Genomic DNA, 17,500 nt, shown 5'->3' with positions numbered 1-17,500 from the left:
ACAAGCTACCAGATCGTCATCCAGGACTTTAGGTTCCTCAACCGCCTCAAGTGGAATTACATGGTCCTTGATGAGGCTCAGGCCATCAAGAGCATCAACAGGTGTGTTCTTGGCTTGGTAATCTGTATGATGCATGCCTTTGTACAGAGAATAACATGTATTTCATTATAACAAAGATCCATTGTTTTGATGCTGTAAAGAACTTTTTAGAATTTGTATTTAAGGTTCATATTAATGTAATTGGAGATATATGGTTTTGATATTTTGATTTTTTAACAGTTAAAAGTGCTGTCTTGATTATCATTCTGTTTGCATAACTAGAGCAAGTTTGACATAATCCATTAGCTATAGAAAGTCTTTAACGGTTGGTTGTCTTTGAAACTAGATTTGTTTGATCAAAGATTTAGATTTTTCTTCAGCTTATGAAAAATTACCATTTAGTCTGAGCTTTGAATATTTGGTTTCCTCCTGTGCTCAACTCAGTATTAATTTTTGCATTTCTTGCTGTGCTCAACATACAGCCAGAGATGGAAGCTCCTTCTGGGCTTCAGCTGCCGCAACCGACTGCTACTCTCAGGAACTCCCATCCAAAACAGCATGGCAGAGCTGTGGGCTCTCCTTCACTTCATCATGCCTTCCCTGTTCGACTCTCACCTGTGGTTCAATGAATGGTTCAGCAAGGACATTGAAGGTCACGTAGAGAACAAAACACACGTGGACGAGAGTGAGTTTGGGATTTTGTTTGGGTTTGGGATGTGCGATCAAAGTGAGAGTCATAATGGGAGATGTTGGAGAACTGGAATGAAAAAAATTTGATGCTAGGTATATGGGAATCATATTTTTAGTTATGAACATTATGCAAGAATATTTTTACTTGTGTAAGGCTGAAATAGTAGTAAGAAAGCACATAATGTGTATTGTGGGTTTGTGGGTTTTGAAATGTTACTGTGTAAGTGAATATTATAAATTCCTAAGAAACAACTAGTCACGATCTATGTAATCAGAATTTGTTTATTCCCCCTGGGCAAATTTGAACAGTAATTTTTTTGGTCAGAAACCATGTCACTACATTTTGCTGTCCTATAGAGAATATATAGAATTTTTTGAGGTAAATTATATTTAATATTTCCACTTGGCCTCTTTGCAGAGCACTTGAATCGACTCCACATGATTCTCAAGCCATTCATGTTGAGAAGAGTAAAAACAGAGGTTGAGAATGAGCTTTCAGACAAGATTGAGGTAAAGCAGATTGTCGTATTTGTATATTTATTCTGATTTTTTTCTATAATATATAAAAAAGAATCCATTCTTTTTTTCTTTTTCTGTGTTGCACCTTATGAATATCTTTAGAAAATAGACAAAGAAATTAATTTACACCCTGTAACTGACACACCATAACTGAAATATGATTTTTACAAGCTGATTATATCTTGAATTTAAACAGTTATAAGGTATTAAAAATCATCTAGATTATTTTTAATTCTATTTCTGTTGCTAATTTACTCTCCTGCAGATCATGATGTACTGCCCACTTACCCTAAGGCAGAAGTTTCTCTACAATGGCCTCAAGAACAAAATCAGCATTGACGAACTCCTACGTTCTTCTATGGGTCCCTCATCACAGCAAACATCAGTCACCTCGTCACTCATGAATCTGGTCATGCAGTTCAGGAAGGTGAATAAGGAATGGATTAGGAATTGCTAATCCTTATTTTTGATGTTATTACTGTTAGTATTCAGATTTTTTCTGCATAATTCATAGGTTGAATGGTAATTCATACCTCTTTCTGTCTCTCTTTTTGAGACATGAATGAGAAGCAATAGAACAAAACACTATCATAACTTTTTTTGCACATAGCTTGTCATTGCCAATAACAACCATTACACTTCAGTCTCGGTATCTGTCACACACATAACTCTCTAAAGCCAACATACACCACACCTCAACTTTAATTGTAACAGCAAATACTATGTGCAGGACAACATTATCAATAGTTGTAAACAACAGATACCACCCAGCAAATATGATCAGCTGTTAAAAGCCTCAAAATAAAATTGACCAATAATCCCAAAACTCCCTCCCCGATAGGTGTGCAACCACCCTGAACTCCTAGAGAGACGAGAAGTGCGCTCCCCCTACACAATGCAGCCTGAGCCTTACAACTTGCCCAAGTTGGTGTTCCGGGATGTGTGCCTCATCAGAGACAACCCCAGTCAACACCACTGGCTCTATAACAAGCTGTCAGTGTTCAATCCACACTATATGCATTCTAGTTTGAAGGAGGAAGGTTAGTAGTGTTATTATCCACATTAGTGTTGGTACTGTAATTCTTGTGCATTACCTGTGTTTTTGTGTGAGGTAATTGTTCCTTTTTTTTATATACAAGGGAGATTTTAAAGTGAATGAAATTGTTGGTGTGGCCATGTCTTGAAATATTCTAATGAAATAGATTTGTATTGCAAGACCTGTTCTCATTACTCTTTTTTTTATAATGTCTTTTACTTATATGTCTACACAACAGATATACTGTGCATATATTTTCCTTACTTATGGAACTGTTTATTTTATTTTACTCTTAACAGGGAAGTCAAACCGGTGTTTTTCATTTCTTCGGTTCATTGATCTGAGTCCCTGTGAAGTCCAGACCTTCAAGAAAGATCACTTGCTAACTCAGTAAGTGTATTTGTGAAAAAGTTGGGGTTCTACCAGACTTCAAAACCTTTATTGCAAGATTATTTCAGCTCTTAAAAAGTATATAATTTGGAGATTTGACAAGTAAACATAATAGATATATACAGTTTTTTAATAAAAGGTGCTTGTCTTTCCTATTTTTCTTCAACAGGCGATGGCTCCTCCTGCTGGCAGCAATGCAGTATGAGAAGATTCGCCAGCACCGCAGCACCTGGCAGGAAAAAGACAAGCGATCAAGTCCAGGCCTCATGCCCGTGCGGAGGGACCACCTCATAGTAGATAGCAATTTGTGCCCGGCAAGAATAGCATCAAGTAGAGTGCTCTCCAACCTCATCTTTACCTCGAACACATCCTCGGTTTATACCTTCACGGATCATGTGATTCACCATATGCCAGAGACGATGAGTCACAGAATAATGAGGTACGTGTCTATATGATAGCCGGTGTGTCTATTTAGGCCTATTATTAACCTTTCTTTTTCTGTTTATTTCTGTTATTATATATCTGTCCCTCTATCTATATATTCCCTTATCTATCTCTAGATATTCACTTTTCATAGAGCACCTGCATCTCTCCTGTTCCTTTTCCCTCTTCCCCAGATCGAAGAAAGTGAAACCCCCGCTGATAGAGGTCTTGTCAGAAGCCACAGAGGGAGCGGGAGCAACAGGTGAGGAGGGCAAGGCCACCGACACCCCAGAGCAAGTAACCCCGAAGGATGACTCCACCAGCCCCTCTCAGCCTGCTGCTGGGGAGAAGTTGTCCTCACCTCCCAAGCCAGCCCACCTGGCTAAGCTTGGGAGTCCTCAAAAGGCGGGCGGGGGCTCATCTTCCAAGTCGTCCCACAGGAGATCGGGAGCGGGTTCCAAACACGGCTCCAAGAAGCACGGGAGCAAGGTGAGTTCAGAGGAACAAAGGGGGTGGGTTGTGCAGGTGTGTGTGTGTGTGTTTGTGAGTGCGAGTGGTTTAGTTGATTGCTGATGTGATTTTAATTGGTATTTTGTTATTGTAATGCCATGTACTATGCATCTGTCAGGTTCCCTCTTTTCTCTCTCTCTCTCTCTCTTTCTCTTTCTTTCTCTCTCTCTCTCTCTTTCTCTCTCTTTTTTTTTCTCTCTCTTTTTCTTTCTCTCACTCTTTTTCTTTCTCTCACTCTTTCTCTCTCTCTCTCTCTCTCTCTCTCTCTCTCTCTCTCTCTTCTCTCTCTCTCTCTCTACTCTACTCTTTCTCTCTCTCTCTCTCTTCTCTCTCTTTCTCTCTCTCCTCTTTCTCTCTCTCTCTCTTTCTCTCTCTCTCTCCTCCTCCCTTCTTCTCCTCTTTCTCCTCTCTCTCTTTATCATCTCTCTCTTTCTCTCTCTCTCTCTCTCTTTCTCTTCTCTCTCTCTTTCCTCTCTCTCTCCTCTTCTCTTCTCTCTCTCCTCTTCTCTCTCCTCTCTTCTCTTCTCTCTCTCTCTCTTTCTCTCTCTCTCTCCTCTTCTCTCTCTTCTCTCTCTCTCTCTTTCTCTCTCTCTCTCTCTCTCCTCTCTTTCCTCCTCTCTCTTCTCTTCTCTTCTCTTTCCTCTTTCTCTTTTCTTCTCTCTCCTCTTTCTGTTCTCTCTCCTCTTTCTCCTCTCTCTCTCTCTCTCTCTCTCTCTCTCTCTCTCTCAGCCCATATAAAGAGGATAAAAACAGATTAGATGGAAATAAATGACTAAAAAGAAGAGAGGAGAAAGAAGGACGAAAAGAAGGAAAAGAACAAGGAAGAGCGAAGAAAGAAAAGAAAGAGGGAAGTGAAGTGAAGGAAGAACAGGAAGATAGAGAGTGAGGAAGATAGTAAAGGCAAATAGGAGAAGGAATGAAAAGGAAGAGAAAAGTGTGGGGAGAGAGAATGTAAAGAAGGGAAAGAAAGGATGTAAAAGAAAAGGAGGTAAAAGTATTGCAACAAAAGAGAGGAGAGAGGTAAGCAGAAGAGGTAGGAAAGGGTATAGGAAGGGATTGTGTGCTGCTTATTGTAGAAGGAGGGGAAGGGGGGGAATGAGGCCTGTGTGTGTGGCCGCGTTATATTGTGGCGTAACTTGCCATGATCAATTTGATGTTGGCGGAACTATTGTTCTTGATGGAGGGGAGGGGAAGGGAGGTGCGACCTCTTTTTTTCTTGTTTTTTTCTTCTTCTTCTTTATTGATATTCAAAATTTCATATTTTTATTCAATTTGTCATACTCTTTCACTTGAAATTTTCTTTATCAGTAATGTTATTTTCTTCCCTCCCTCCCTCCTCCCTTCCCTCCCTCCCTCCTCCCTCCTCCCTCCCTTTACTTTATTTCTCCTTCTTCCCTCCTCCCTCCCTTCCCTCCCTCCTCCTCCTCCGCCTTCTCTACCTCCTCCTCCGCCTTCTCTACCTCCTCCTCCGCCTTCTCTACCTCCTCCTCCGCCTTCTCTACCTCCTCCTCCTCCTCCTCCTCCTCCTCCTCCTCCTCCTCCACCTCCTCCTCCTCCTCCTCCTCCTCCTCCTCCTCCTCCTCCTCCTCCTCCTCCTCTTTCATTTCCACTTCCGGCAAACGCAAGCTGTGCTCCATGCGTGTTTTTTGTTAATGAGCTGATTAAAGCCTTGGCAGTTAAATTGTGTCAATATTAGTCCGTTTTATTAATATCGCTTCATTTTCGCTGGTTTACATTGGCTGAGTTCTTTTAGTCTCCCAAGTTTTTATTTTATTTATTGTATTTTTTTATGATCTTCTTTGGTATTGTTCTTTTATCAATTCATCACTTTATCTGTTTTTGAATTACTTGTTTTTAACAGTTGTTTGTTCTCTGATTATTCCTCCTCTTTACTTTCTACCTTTCTATCTTCGTCTTTTTCTTCCTGATTTTGTTTTTTTTTTCTCTCATTTTATATTTTTCTCATCTGCTTTGCATTCTCTATACTGCTTTTTTCCTATTGCTACCTTTCTTTTTCCTTTTCCTCCTCTTTCTCCTTCTCTTTTTTCTTTTCCTGTCCCTTTTCCTTCTCCTCTTCCTCCTCCTTCTCCTTCTCTTCCTCTTCCTTCCTCCTCCTTCTCTTCCTCTTCTTCTTCCTCTTCTTCCTCTTCCTCCTCCTCCTCCTTTTCCTCCTCCTCCTCCTCTTCCATCTCCTCCTCCTCCTTCTTCCTTCTCTCCTTCTTTTCTCTCCTTCTTCTTCTTCTTCTTCTCCTCTCCTTCCTCTCTTTTCCTCCTCTCTCTCTCCTCTTCCTTCTCCTCCTCTTCCTCCTCCTCCTCCTCCTTCTTCTCCTCCTCCTCCTCCTCCTCCTCCTCCTCCTCCTCCTCCTCCTCCTCTTCCTTCTTCCTTCTCCTCCTCCTCCTCCTCTCCTCCTCCTCCTCCTCCTCCTCTCTTCTTCCCCTCCCCCTCCCCCCCTTCCTCCTCCTCCCCCCCTCCCCCTCCTCCTCCCTCCCTCCCTCCCTCCCTCCCCTCTTACTCCTCCTCCTCTCCTCCTCCTCCTCCCCCCTCCTCCTCCTCCTCCTCCTCCTCCTCCTCCTCCTCCTCCTCCTCCTCCTCCTCCACCCCCCCCCCACTACCACTACTACTACAACTTCTGCTCCGTCTCTGTCTCCTTCCATCCTCTCGCTTCCTCTTCCTCCTCCACTGGCGTACATCGCATCACACGACAAAAGAAGGTTAATTACGTATTCTCAGCGCGCAAACGAGAGCAAACACACACATGTGCAAGCTAATACGCGTATGCACTTACGCTGAATTACGCGCGGACTGGCGCGAGTAAACAGACGCCCAACACGCCCACGCACATACGAACACACACGTTCAGTCGCACGCCGGCACGCACTCCCTCGCGGACGCACATTTAAACCTACATCGCTCATTAGGGCACACACATACACACGCACACACTCACACATTCACACACTCTCACACACACACACACTCACACACACACACACTCACACACACACACACTCACACACACACACACTCACACACACACACACTCACACACACACACACTCACACACACTCACACACACTCACACACACACACACACACACACACACACACACACACACACACACACAACTCATACTCAAGCGCCCCCATACGCACACACGGACGCTCATGTCCCCCCACTACGCCCCCGGCTGGCTGGCTGGCAATCCTTTACTAATGCAGGGGCGGCTCGCTTGAATAACGCATGTTGGAGCCAGCGCACGCGGGGGCATCTCGGCGCCTTTGCTTTTTCTCATCTTTTCTCTCTCTCTTTGTTTCTACTCTTTTTTTTCTTGTTATGCGTGTGTGTGGATTTTTTTGCGATTTGTTTTTTCTATTCTTTCTTTTTTCTTTTCTTTCCAATTTATTCTTTGTTTTTTTCCCCTTCTATTTTTCCTTATTTTCCCTCTCCATTCTTCTTCAAGTTACTTATACACTAATTTTTATTATGCGTTTTTTCACTTTAAATTCTCGCTTCTCGATGGGTTGGTTGGCTGTACTCAACGGGTCTCGGTTGGTTAGGCGCCCTTGTGTATTCACGCGCGCCGCCCGCCCGCTCCTGCACGTGCGCGGGGTGGCGAGGCGTGCACGTGGGGGTGGGGAGGGGGGTGGCGAGGCGGTGGCGGTGGTTGTACGGGGGGGGGATGGGGCTATATAGGTAGGCATAGTTGCATCTGAGTATGCATTGGAAGGGGAAATGGTGGGGGAGAAGGGGGAAAGAGGAGAGAGAGAGAAATGGGGGAAGGGGGAGGTGGGGTAAAATAGGAGATAGAGAGGGAATTGGGAGAGAAAGGTGGGGAAAAAGAGGGGATGGAGAGAGGAAGGAAGAGATGAGGGGAGAAGAGGAAGGGAGGGTGATGAAAGGGGAGGGAAAGAGGATGAGAAGGGAGAAGTAAGGAATGACGAGAGGAGGGGAGACGAACGGAATGTGGAAGGAAAATGAGGAGAAGAAGGAAAAGAGATGGAATGAGAAAAGGAAGAAAGAGGGGAAATGAAAGGGTGATGAGATGAAAAAAGGAGGGAGGGAGAGTTAATGGGGTAAGGAAAGGAAATATGAAATGATGAGAGGATGGAAAATAGAGGGTATGGAGAGAAGAAGGGAGATGGGAGAATGAGGAAACGAAGGTGTGGGAAGGAAATAAATAGAGGAAAGGAGAAAATAGGGAGATGAGGAGATGAAGGAGGAAATGAGGAAGGAGAGGGTGGGGAATGATGAGTGGAAAACAGTGAGAGTAAATGTGTGAAGGGAGAAGGGAAGAGAGGGAGTGAGATGCAGAATGAGAGAGGGGAGAGTAAGAAGAGTTAGGGGATATGAGAAGGAGAGAGAAAATGAGGAGAGGGGGAGAGAGATAAAGTGAGAAGAGGAAGGGAAAGAAGAGGAATTAAGAGGGGAATGAGGAGGGGAAGGGACACAGAGAGGGAATAAGGAAAGAAAATAAGATAGATGGAATGAGCGAAGAAAAGAGAGAGATGGAATGAGGAAAGGGAGGGAGAGGGAATGAGGAGAGAAAGGGAGGGAGAGGGAATGAGGAGAGAAAGGGAGGGAGAGGGAATGAAGAGTGAAAAGGGAGGGAGAGGGAATGAGGAGAGAAAGGGAGGATGAAGGAAGGAGGGGAGAGAGAGAGAGATTAAAATTCAACAAACAAACCGAAGTATCACAAACAGACGCACACCTGTCAAACCCTCTCTCCCTCCCTTCCCCCTCCCTCCTCCCCTCCCCTCCCCCTCCCTCCTCCCCTCCCCTCCCCTCCCTCCTCCCCTCCCCTCCGTCGTCAAATTCACCCATATCCCAAACCCACCATTATTATCTGACGTTAATGAAGAATGGCGACAGGTTAACGATTACGGGGCTTTTGAGGTGGGCGCGATTTTGGCGCCGTGAATAATTAATTGATCGACGAAAGGTGTGTGTGTCTGTGTGTGTGTGTTTTCGATATAGGGGGAGGGGAAGGGCGAGGGAAGAGGGAGGGGGCAGGGAAGGGAAGTGGGCGTGGGAAGGGAAGGAGGGGATAGAAGGGAAAGGGGGTGAAGGGGAAGGGAGGGTAGGGTTAGGTGGGAGATAGAGGTTTGGGGGTGGGGAAAGAAGTGCTTTATTTGGTGTGTGTGTGTGTGTGTGCGTGTGTGTGTGTGTGTGTGCGTGTGTGTGTGTGTGTGTGTGTGTTTGTGTGTGTGTGGGGGGGGGGGGTGTTTTGTGTGTGTGTGTGTGTGTGTACGTGTGTGTGTGTGTGTACGTGTGTGTGTGTGTGTGTGTGTGCGTGTGCGTGTGCGCGCGTGCGTGCGTGTGCGTACGTAGAGAGGGAGAGAGAATAAGAGAAAAAAACTACATTAGTCTCATATTTCCTATTGTTGCTAACCCTTTCTATTGGTGCATCTCGCCGTATTAACTTCACGACTTGACCAACGCCCCCTCCCCCATCCAGAAGGACCACGGAGGCCTAGGCGGCCTCGGCGGGCTGGGCGACGGCGCGGAAGGCCTCGGCGAGGAGCTGAACCTTCTGCCGGAGGTGCCTCACGTGGAGCGGCCGAAGGAGGTGCGCCCCTGCCTGCCCACGCTGCTGCCGCCCTTCCTCATGCACACGTGCGCCAAGGTGGGCCTCCTGTTTATTCATTGGTCATGTGAGAAGTATCCTATTTGTTTATTATTTATTTATTTGTTTGTTTATTTGTTTATTCATTACAATTATGGGGGTCTTGTTTTTGTTAATGGTATGGGGTTATGTGCCATTTTGTTATACAGTGATACTAAGCTCTGGTAAGGTAATGATTAAAAGAGATATAACGAAGGCGCTTTTTGTTGCATTGGAATGTAAATAGAAATACCTATTATTCTATTCCCTGCGTCAAAAGATACGCAAAATAGTTAATGAAAATACGCAATAAATTGTTTTTACTAATACATACATTCCTTTTCCCTGTCTCCCTTCTTTATTCCCATCTCCTTTTTCCCTCCTCCACTCCACTGTTTTCCTCTTTCTTCTCTATTTTCCCTTCCCCTCCCTTCCACTTTTTACCTATCTCTACCTCCTTTTCCCCCTTCTCATTCTAATTTTCCCCATTTCTTTCTCCCTTTTCCCCATCGCCCTTTCCCTCCTTCCTCTCTTCCCCCTCCCCCTTTCTTCCAACCCCTTTCCCTTCCCTCTTTCCCTTCCTCCCCGCTTTTCCCATACCCTTTCTTCCATCTCGCTCCCCGTTTTCCCCTTCCATCCCCGTCTCCCCCTTCCCTCCTTTCTCTTCCCGTATCCGCTCCATTCCCCTTTATTCTTCTCTTCCTTTTTCCCTTCCTCATCTTGCCCTCTTCCCTCCTCTCCCCCTCTTTCCCTCTTCCTTTCTATCCCTCTCTCTTTCTTTCTTTCCCTCTCCCCTCCTTTCCCCCACTCTCAACCCTCCCCTCTCTTTCCCTCCGTCCCTCTTCCCTTTCTTCCCCCATCCCTCCCCCCCTCTCTTCCCCCCTCCCCCCCAATGCAGGCCCAGTGCGCGGAGAAGGAGATCGTGTGCCACGACCGGAGCGCCGCGTGGTGGCGGGTGCGGGCGGCGCGGACGGACTGCGAGGAGGGCGTGCAGTGCCTTCTCTACGGCTCGCCGGAGGTAAGGGCGGGGTCGGGAGCGCTGCCGGAGGTAAGGGCGGGGTCGGGAGCGCTGCCGGAGGTAAGGGCGGGGTCGGGAGCGCTGCCGGAGGTAAGGGCGGGGTCGGGAGCGCTGCCGGAGGTAAGGGCGGGGTCGGGAGCGCTGCCGGAGGTAAGGGCGGGGTCGAGGGGAGGGGGGGCGCTGCCGGAGGTAAGGGCGGGGTCGGGAGCGCTGCCGGAGGTAAGGGCGGGGTCGGGAGCGCTGCCGGAGGTAAGGGCGGGGTCGGGAGCGCTGCCGGAGGTCGTTGGCTGGAGTTTTTAATTTTAGTTAGCTGTTTGTTTGTTTGTTTGTATTTTTTATTGTTTTGTGGAGATGGGTGTCTGTTAGTTTTCTTGCTATGTGTGTTTTTTTTTTAGGTTATTTATTCGTGTTCTTTTCTTTTCTTTTTCAATTTTTTTTTTATTGAAGGATGATCTTTGTTTTTGTGTTTTTCTCAGTTTTTGTTTCTTTCTTTTCTTCATGTTCTTCTTTTACCTTCATATTTTTTTCATTGGAAGTTCTTTTTCTCTTTCTTCCTTCCTATCGTCATCCATTTCTTCGTGCTTATTACTTTCTCTTTCATTTTCCTGCCTTTGTGTGTTATGTTTTCATTCCTTTCTCTCCTTCTCCCTTTCTTTCATCGTGTTTTTCCTTTATCTTCTCTTATTTATTTTTCACATCTTCATGTCCTCTTACATTCTCTTTCATTTTTTTCCTAATTATTAATTTCGTTGTGTACTTTTACTGTCTCATTTTTTTGCTATTCTTATTTATCGGCTTTATTCTCTTCATGTTTATTTTATACGGTTGTTAGGTCTTTTTTTATCAATCTGCATATCTCTTTGTGTATTTGTTTTTGTCTGTTGTTTGTCTTTGAGTCTATCTATCCATTTCTATACAGAATTCATGTAGTCAGTTCATGTATTTCTACAATTGATTTATACATTTGTATTCCTTGTTCAACCTACCATTAGTGTAGTAATTTATATATTTTTTCATTCATGATTCATTTATTAATATATACATCCAGCTGTTTACATATTATCCACAACTGAGTGTTATTTTATCTGTACTCCTTTGTACAGCCTTCATAGTATGACGAGTTCCCAGCCATTCCTCCCTTTCCTCCGTCGCTTCCTCCAACCGTCTCTCATCCCTCTGTTTCTCCGGTCTTTCATCCCATAATCGGACCGCCCATTATTCATCCATGTATCGTTTTTTTTCCCTTTCTCTCCCTGTTTCGAACATTTTCCCTTCCTTATTCCAGCTATCCGTCCTTTATTCATCCACCCATCCCTTTATCCGATCGCCATTCCCGTTATTCATCCGCCATCCATTTTATCCAACCGCCCCTCCCTTTATTCATCCACTTATACCTTTATCCAGCCGCCCCTCTCATTATTCATCCACTTACTCCTTTATCCAGCCGCCTCTCTCATTATTCATCCACTTATACCTTTATCCAGGCGCCCCTCTCATTATTCATCCACTTACCCCTTTATCCAGCCGCCCCTCTCATTATTCATCCGTCTGACCCACGTTCGTCTCCTGCAGCTGGCGGTGGAGTGGCAGGAGCGCCGGAGTCGCCTCACCCAGGTGGAGGTGGGCGGGCTGAGGGCGAGCTACCCTGAGCTGGCGTGGAGCCAAGTCTCTTCCAGGAGGAAGATCAACCGAAGGTGGAGGGAGGGGTAGGGGAAAGTGGGCGGAAGTATAGGTGAGGAAATAAAAGGGGGAAAGAGGGAGGGAGGGAGCAGTCATTCCAGGTGAGAAAAGAAAACAAACTTCACGATAATAGGACGGTCGTCCGGTTGCAGGCAAAGTTAAAAATGTTGCAGGTACAAAATTGCTTGGGAAAAAGTCCGCTAACGCATTTTTTTGAAAGTGGGCGAAAGCACATGCGTTTAGAATATATAATTGGACCTCGTGTAAAAGGAAATAAAAATATCTTCCTACACAGAGTATCTACTTTTGATATTTCCCTTCGCTGACTTCCTCTCACTCTTACCCCTCCACTTCCCACCCTCCTTCCCTCCCTCTCACCCACCTTCCCTCCCTCTCACCCACCTTCCCACCCTCTTTCCCTCTCTTCCATCCTCTCTCCCCCTTACCCCAACGCCTTCCTTCCCCACTCCCACCCCACTCCCACCCTCTTTCCGATAAATCACCGCCGGCGCTCGCTCTTCACATGAGAAAGGGCCATTACAATTACCTGGTGGTGTTCCCCGATGAGTGGCGTATGTCAGCGAGGTGCGAGGAGGAGGAGGAGGAGGGGGGGGGAGGGGAAAAGGTGGGTGGGATGCCATGCCGGTGAGGAGAGCTGGACTTGCAATCGAACCACCTGTGTGTGTGTGTGTGTGTGTGTGTGTGTGTGTGTGTGTGTGTGTGTGTGTGTGTGTGTGTGTGTATATGTGTGTGTGCATGTGTGTGTGTGTGTGTGTGTGTGTGTGTGTGTGTGTGTGTTGTGTGTGTGTGTGTGTGTGTGTGTGTGTGTGTGTGTGTGTGTGTGTGTGTGTGTGTGTGTGTGTTTGTTTTTGTTTGTTTGGGTTTGTTTTATGAGAGAAAGTCCGAGAAGGGGTAAGGATGTGTTTCTTATATTTCGTTTAGTCTGCAACTGCCTGTGCATATGTACCATGTGTGTATGCGTGAGTGAATGACACAGATAGGTAGTCAGTCAGTCTGTCTGTGTGTCAGACAGCCAGACAAGAGACAGACAAGCAGCCTGAATGCATTGTCCGTATGTATTTATTAAGTTTTCGCATGTTGATAATTTGTCGTGACTGGTTAAGGCGTGCAAAAAATGGCGTGTTTGATAACGTGTATTGTGTTGTAACTTAGCAGTAATTTTGTTGCTTTGTTTGACGGTAAGAGAAATATGGACAGCTGTTTTGTTTGCGCTTATTGAAGTGGTGGATGAGAGAGAGGAGAGGAGGGGGTAGAGAAGGAGGGAGGATACAGAGGAAAGACAGGAAGAGGAGAGCTAGGTACTTCTTGCTTCTCGTCCTCCTCCTTCCTTCTTCCCTCCTTGCCCCCTCCTCAACCCCATCTTGTAACTAATGTCCATTTAGAGCCCTCCCCCCATCTCTCTCTCTCTCTCTCTCTCTCTCTCTCTCTCTCTCTCTCTCTCTCTCTCTCTCTCTCTCTCTCTCTCTCTCTCTCTCTCTCTCTCTCTCTCTCTCAGCATCTCCCTCCCTTTCCCCTTCCTCTTCCCCAGCCACGACTAGACCTATCTTTGTCGGCCTATAAATTAGAGATTAGGATTTTTTTTTTTTTTTTTTTTTTTTTTTGGGGGGGGGGGGTTGAGGGGATTCCAAATTGATGGACAGGTAGATAGGCAGATACGGTGAAAGAATATAAGAAATTGTATTTTGGTGTAATTACGCTGGATTTGGAGTTCTGTGACGGTGGCATAAAGTGACTTTTTTTTTTTCCTTTATTCATTGTGTTATCGGAAAAGAGGGGAAGGGAGAGGGTTTTTAGTGGGTGGGGGGAGGGAGGAAATACGGGAAGATAGAGGTTGAGGAAAGAGGGGATTTATGGGGTAGGGGAATGGGGGTAAGATACAGGAGTTTGCAGGATAGATAGAAGCGGGGAGAGGGAGCAACGAGGATAAGAGGGGGGAAGGGGAGGTTAGAGTGTGGTGTATCGAGTCGGTTTTGCTTAATAGACCATAATAGATAAACACATCCAAACTTCGCCCCCCCCCCCCCACACGACTGTATAATTTCTTGGCCGTCACCGTTACACCGTTATCAATCACAGCCTCGATCAAGCATTTAATCACAGTGATTATCCTGTAGACGCGGCCAGTGATTGCACGGGTTCGGCCAGAAATGACCCCCGTGTGTTATTTTCCTGTTGAGTATTATCCCTGGGCCCGTGTTGTTATCGACGGAATAATCCCGCGCGGACTAGATTTTCGCATGTTACGTAAGCCTATCGGTTGCCTGATGGGGCAATGGTGTATTAAATGAAGTTGATTGAGTAGGTCTATGTGGGGGTGGGGGGGGGGTGGAGGTTGTTGCCATACGCGCTTGTCTTGGCTTGTTGTTGGGTTGTTATTTGTATTCGTCATCTTTTGCTATTGCTGCTTCTTGCTTTTTTTTCTCGCCTTTTACATTTTGCTCCTTCTCTGTTTTTCTTTCTTTCTTTCTTTTTCGTCTTCGTCTTCCTGTTCCTTCCACTTCTTCTTCGTCTTCATTTTTCCCTTCTTCCTCCTTTTCCTCTCTTCTTTTCCTCTCTTCTCGTCTCTTCTCTTCTCTTCTCTTCTATCTTCTCTTCGTCTCCTCATCAACCTCATCCTCATCCATTATTCTTAATCTTATTTTCCTCTTCCTCCTCCTTCTTTCTCCTCCTCCTCCTCCTTTCTCCTCCTCCTCCTTTCTCCTTCTCCTCCTTTTTCTCTTCCTCCTCCTCCTCCTTCTTTTTCTTTTCCTCCTCCTCCTCTTTTCTTTCCTCCTCCTCCTGCTCCTTCTTTTTCCTCCTACTCCTCCTCCTCCTCTTTCTCTTCCTCCTCCTTCTTTTTCTTCCTCCTCCTTCTTCTTTCTCCTCCTCCTCCCTCCTTTTTCTTCCTCCTCCTCCTCCTTCCTCCTTCCTCCTCCTCCTCCTTTTCCTCCTCCTCTCTCCTCCTTCTCCTCCTCTTTCTCCTCCCTCCTCCTTTTCTTATCTGCCCTTTTTTTCCTCTTTTTTCCTCCTAATCGTTTTCGTCGCCTTTTTTTCCTTTCATCATTTTCCTTTTCACCCACGCATTATACAGGGAATTACAATAAATGGACCGCGCAATTACAGTCATTGAAAGATATTGCAAAGTTACGCTTCGGCGTGCTGAAAGGAGTCTTGGTAACGTGAATGAGGAGAGGGAGAGAGAGAGGAAGAGAAGAAGGGAGGGAAAGGAAGAGAAAGAGAGAGGAGAGGAGAGGAGAGAGGAAAAAGGAAGAGAAGAAGGGAGGGAGAGATAAAGGAAGTGAGTGGAGAGGGGAAGGGAGATAAATATGAGAAAGGAAAGGTAGACATAAAGACAGACAGCTACAAAATTTGAGAGATTGCGAAGAAGAAGGAGGGGGAAGGGAAAAGAAGAGTAGAAAAGACGCAGCCACAAAGATAAAAACGCACGGTAAAACATTTATCCCGGCAACAACTGTCATTTACGTAATAGCCATGCAATTAGACGGATCAAGTGACGTAGGACTTATTATTGTGTCTACATCACTTGGTTGGATTGCGATACGGTGCTCTGTGATTGCTCATTGGCGCTTCCCCTTCGTCTTTTGTTTGATGATGACGTCACAGGGATGGCCTGGTTGTTTGTGGGGATTGGTGTCCGTGTCCGTGGTGATGGTGGGGGGGGGGGGGGTGAAGGAGATGCGTGTATGTGTTTGATTTGATGATTGATTTTGTGTGTGTGTGTGTGTGTGTGTGTGTGTTTGTGTATATATGGCTATGCAATTAGGAAATTACGTCGTAAAGCGTACACCATTTACATTCTTCCCCAACACCTTAGATTTGGATTTTATTACCCCCCCCCCCTCCCCCAGAAAAGGAAAAAAAATTCTCTATAACTAGGTTAACTGCCTGCACTTTTATGGCCTCTTTTGTGAGCCGGACTGTCGTGGCCGACGATTAATATTCGCTTGCTTTTATAATGAGCATTTTCTTTTGTCCTCTTACGCGCAATTACGCTTTCTTTCCCTTGTAATTAATTCTCTCTTGGGGTTTTATGTTACAAAAATTTGCATGGCTTTCGAGTTCGTGCAAGGTTGATGAGAATTTTGGTGTATTTTTATTCCAAGTGTTGAATGCATTGACCATTATGTAGTTCTGATTTCGTGTATATTGACGATCATTTACTCTTTTCATATCTTATATATATAGATATAGATACGCTTTGGGGAGGGGGGGGGGTTCTCTCCACCATATGCATAAAAGATTTTTGATAACCTTTTTTTCTCTTTCACCTTTATATCTCCATTTTATCACTTCTAATATTACCCTCCCCCCTCTCTCTCCCTCTCATTCTGTCCCTCCGTCTCACCCCCCCTCCCTCCCTCCCTCCCATTCCCTCCTTCCCATTCCCCCCCTGCCTCTCCTCCTTGACCCTCATCCACCCGCCCATCCAGTCGTGCCATCATCCACCTACTAGTCGCCAGCCTCACCTCGCCCCTCTCTCCCTGCAGACAAGCACTCCCTCATCATGGACGCCGGCAAGCTGTACGTCCTGGACACCCTCCTGTCGCGGCTGAAGGCGGAGGGACACCGCGTGCTCATCTACTCGCAGATGACCAAGATGATCGATTTGTTGGAGGTAAGTGTCGAGGGTGTTGGGGGTGTGGGGGTAGGGGTGGGGGTGGGCTTGGGTTGGGCCAGTGATTCCCTACTTTTACAGCTTGGAAGAACCCATGTAGTTTTTTTCATATCCCCAGGAGTCCCTGTTTATAGTATTATGTAGTACAGCGTATATTATACATTGTACTAACGGACGCGTACGAGTATGCTGGTGTTTGGAAAGTGTTCGTGACGTGTTGTTCAGTAGGAATTATGAATTGTGAATTCAGATCGCTGTTATTTTGCAACGGCACATCATTATTTTGCAGTTTCTCGCGGGATCCCAAGTAATGGTCAGCGGAACCCTGGTCGGAAATCACTGGGATGGGGGGTGAGGGGCGTGTTGTGGGTGGGTTAAGGGGTGAGGTGGTGTTGCGGATGAGCTGGGGGGGGGGGTGATGTTGCTGTTGTTTTTTTAATTTGTCGGAGGTCGGTATTGTGGGTGTTTTCTCAGGGGTGTCTTATGGTTTGGTGGTGATGTCGTTTTTGTTGTTGAGTGTGGCATTGATGGCTGAATGTGTACAGTAGAGGTGGTATGGTTGGCGTTGTGTTATGGTTTGGTGGTGGTGGTGTTGCTCGTTATTGATTTGTTGGCGAAGATTTCCGGTGGATATTGCTTTGTTGTTGTTTTTTTTTTGTTGGTAATTTTGCTGGTAGGGTTTATCGTCGATTTGCTGGAGAAAGTTGTCGAGTTGAGGTTAGTTTTATAGACCCTTTCCTTCTCCCCTTCCTCCTATCTCTCCCTACCTCTCCTCTCTTCTCTCCTCTCCTTCTCTCCTCCTCTCTCCTCTCCTCTCTCCCTCTCTCCCTCTCTCCCTCTCTCCCTCTCTCCTTCAATCCCTCTGTCCCTCCACTTCCTCCCGTCACCATTAGCTCCCTCACATGCACTTTAAGCAACATGTATAATTAATGCTGGTTAAGCGATCGAGTCCGC

The 17,500-nt window shown here is 45.9% G+C and overlaps 1 protein-coding gene across 1 annotated transcript in view; it reads left to right on the top strand.

The window, feature by feature from the left end:
- Positions 1-17,500, top strand: part of LOC119572470 (chromatin-remodeling ATPase INO80-like) — a 225,168-nt gene that overhangs the window by 7,181 nt on the left and 200,487 nt on the right. Inside the window, exons 12-24 of the mRNA XM_037919581.1 lie at positions 1-101; positions 522-724; positions 1,148-1,239; positions 1,514-1,675; positions 2,090-2,288; positions 2,584-2,674; positions 2,844-3,113; positions 3,292-3,586; positions 9,066-9,233; positions 10,111-10,230; positions 11,803-11,924; positions 16,035-16,056; positions 16,385-16,546. The exon at positions 1-101 is cut by the window's left edge and continues 102 nt beyond it. Of these exons, the coding sequence (XP_037775509.1) occupies positions 1-101; positions 522-724; positions 1,148-1,239; positions 1,514-1,675; positions 2,090-2,288; positions 2,584-2,674; positions 2,844-3,113; positions 3,292-3,586; positions 9,066-9,233; positions 10,111-10,230; positions 11,803-11,924; positions 16,035-16,056; positions 16,385-16,546 (2,007 nt within the window). The remainder of the gene's footprint in view (positions 102-521; positions 725-1,147; positions 1,240-1,513; positions 1,676-2,089; positions 2,289-2,583; positions 2,675-2,843; positions 3,114-3,291; positions 3,587-9,065; positions 9,234-10,110; positions 10,231-11,802; positions 11,925-16,034; positions 16,057-16,384; positions 16,547-17,500) is intronic.

The sequence above is a fragment of the Penaeus monodon genome, chromosome 4, assembly GCF_015228065.2.
Source record: "Penaeus monodon isolate SGIC_2016 chromosome 4, NSTDA_Pmon_1, whole genome shotgun sequence".
NCBI lineage: Eukaryota > Metazoa > Arthropoda > Malacostraca > Decapoda > Penaeidae > Penaeus > Penaeus monodon.
The sequence above is the reverse complement of the archived record's forward strand: the minus strand, read 5'-3'. Positions and strand labels throughout refer to the sequence as shown.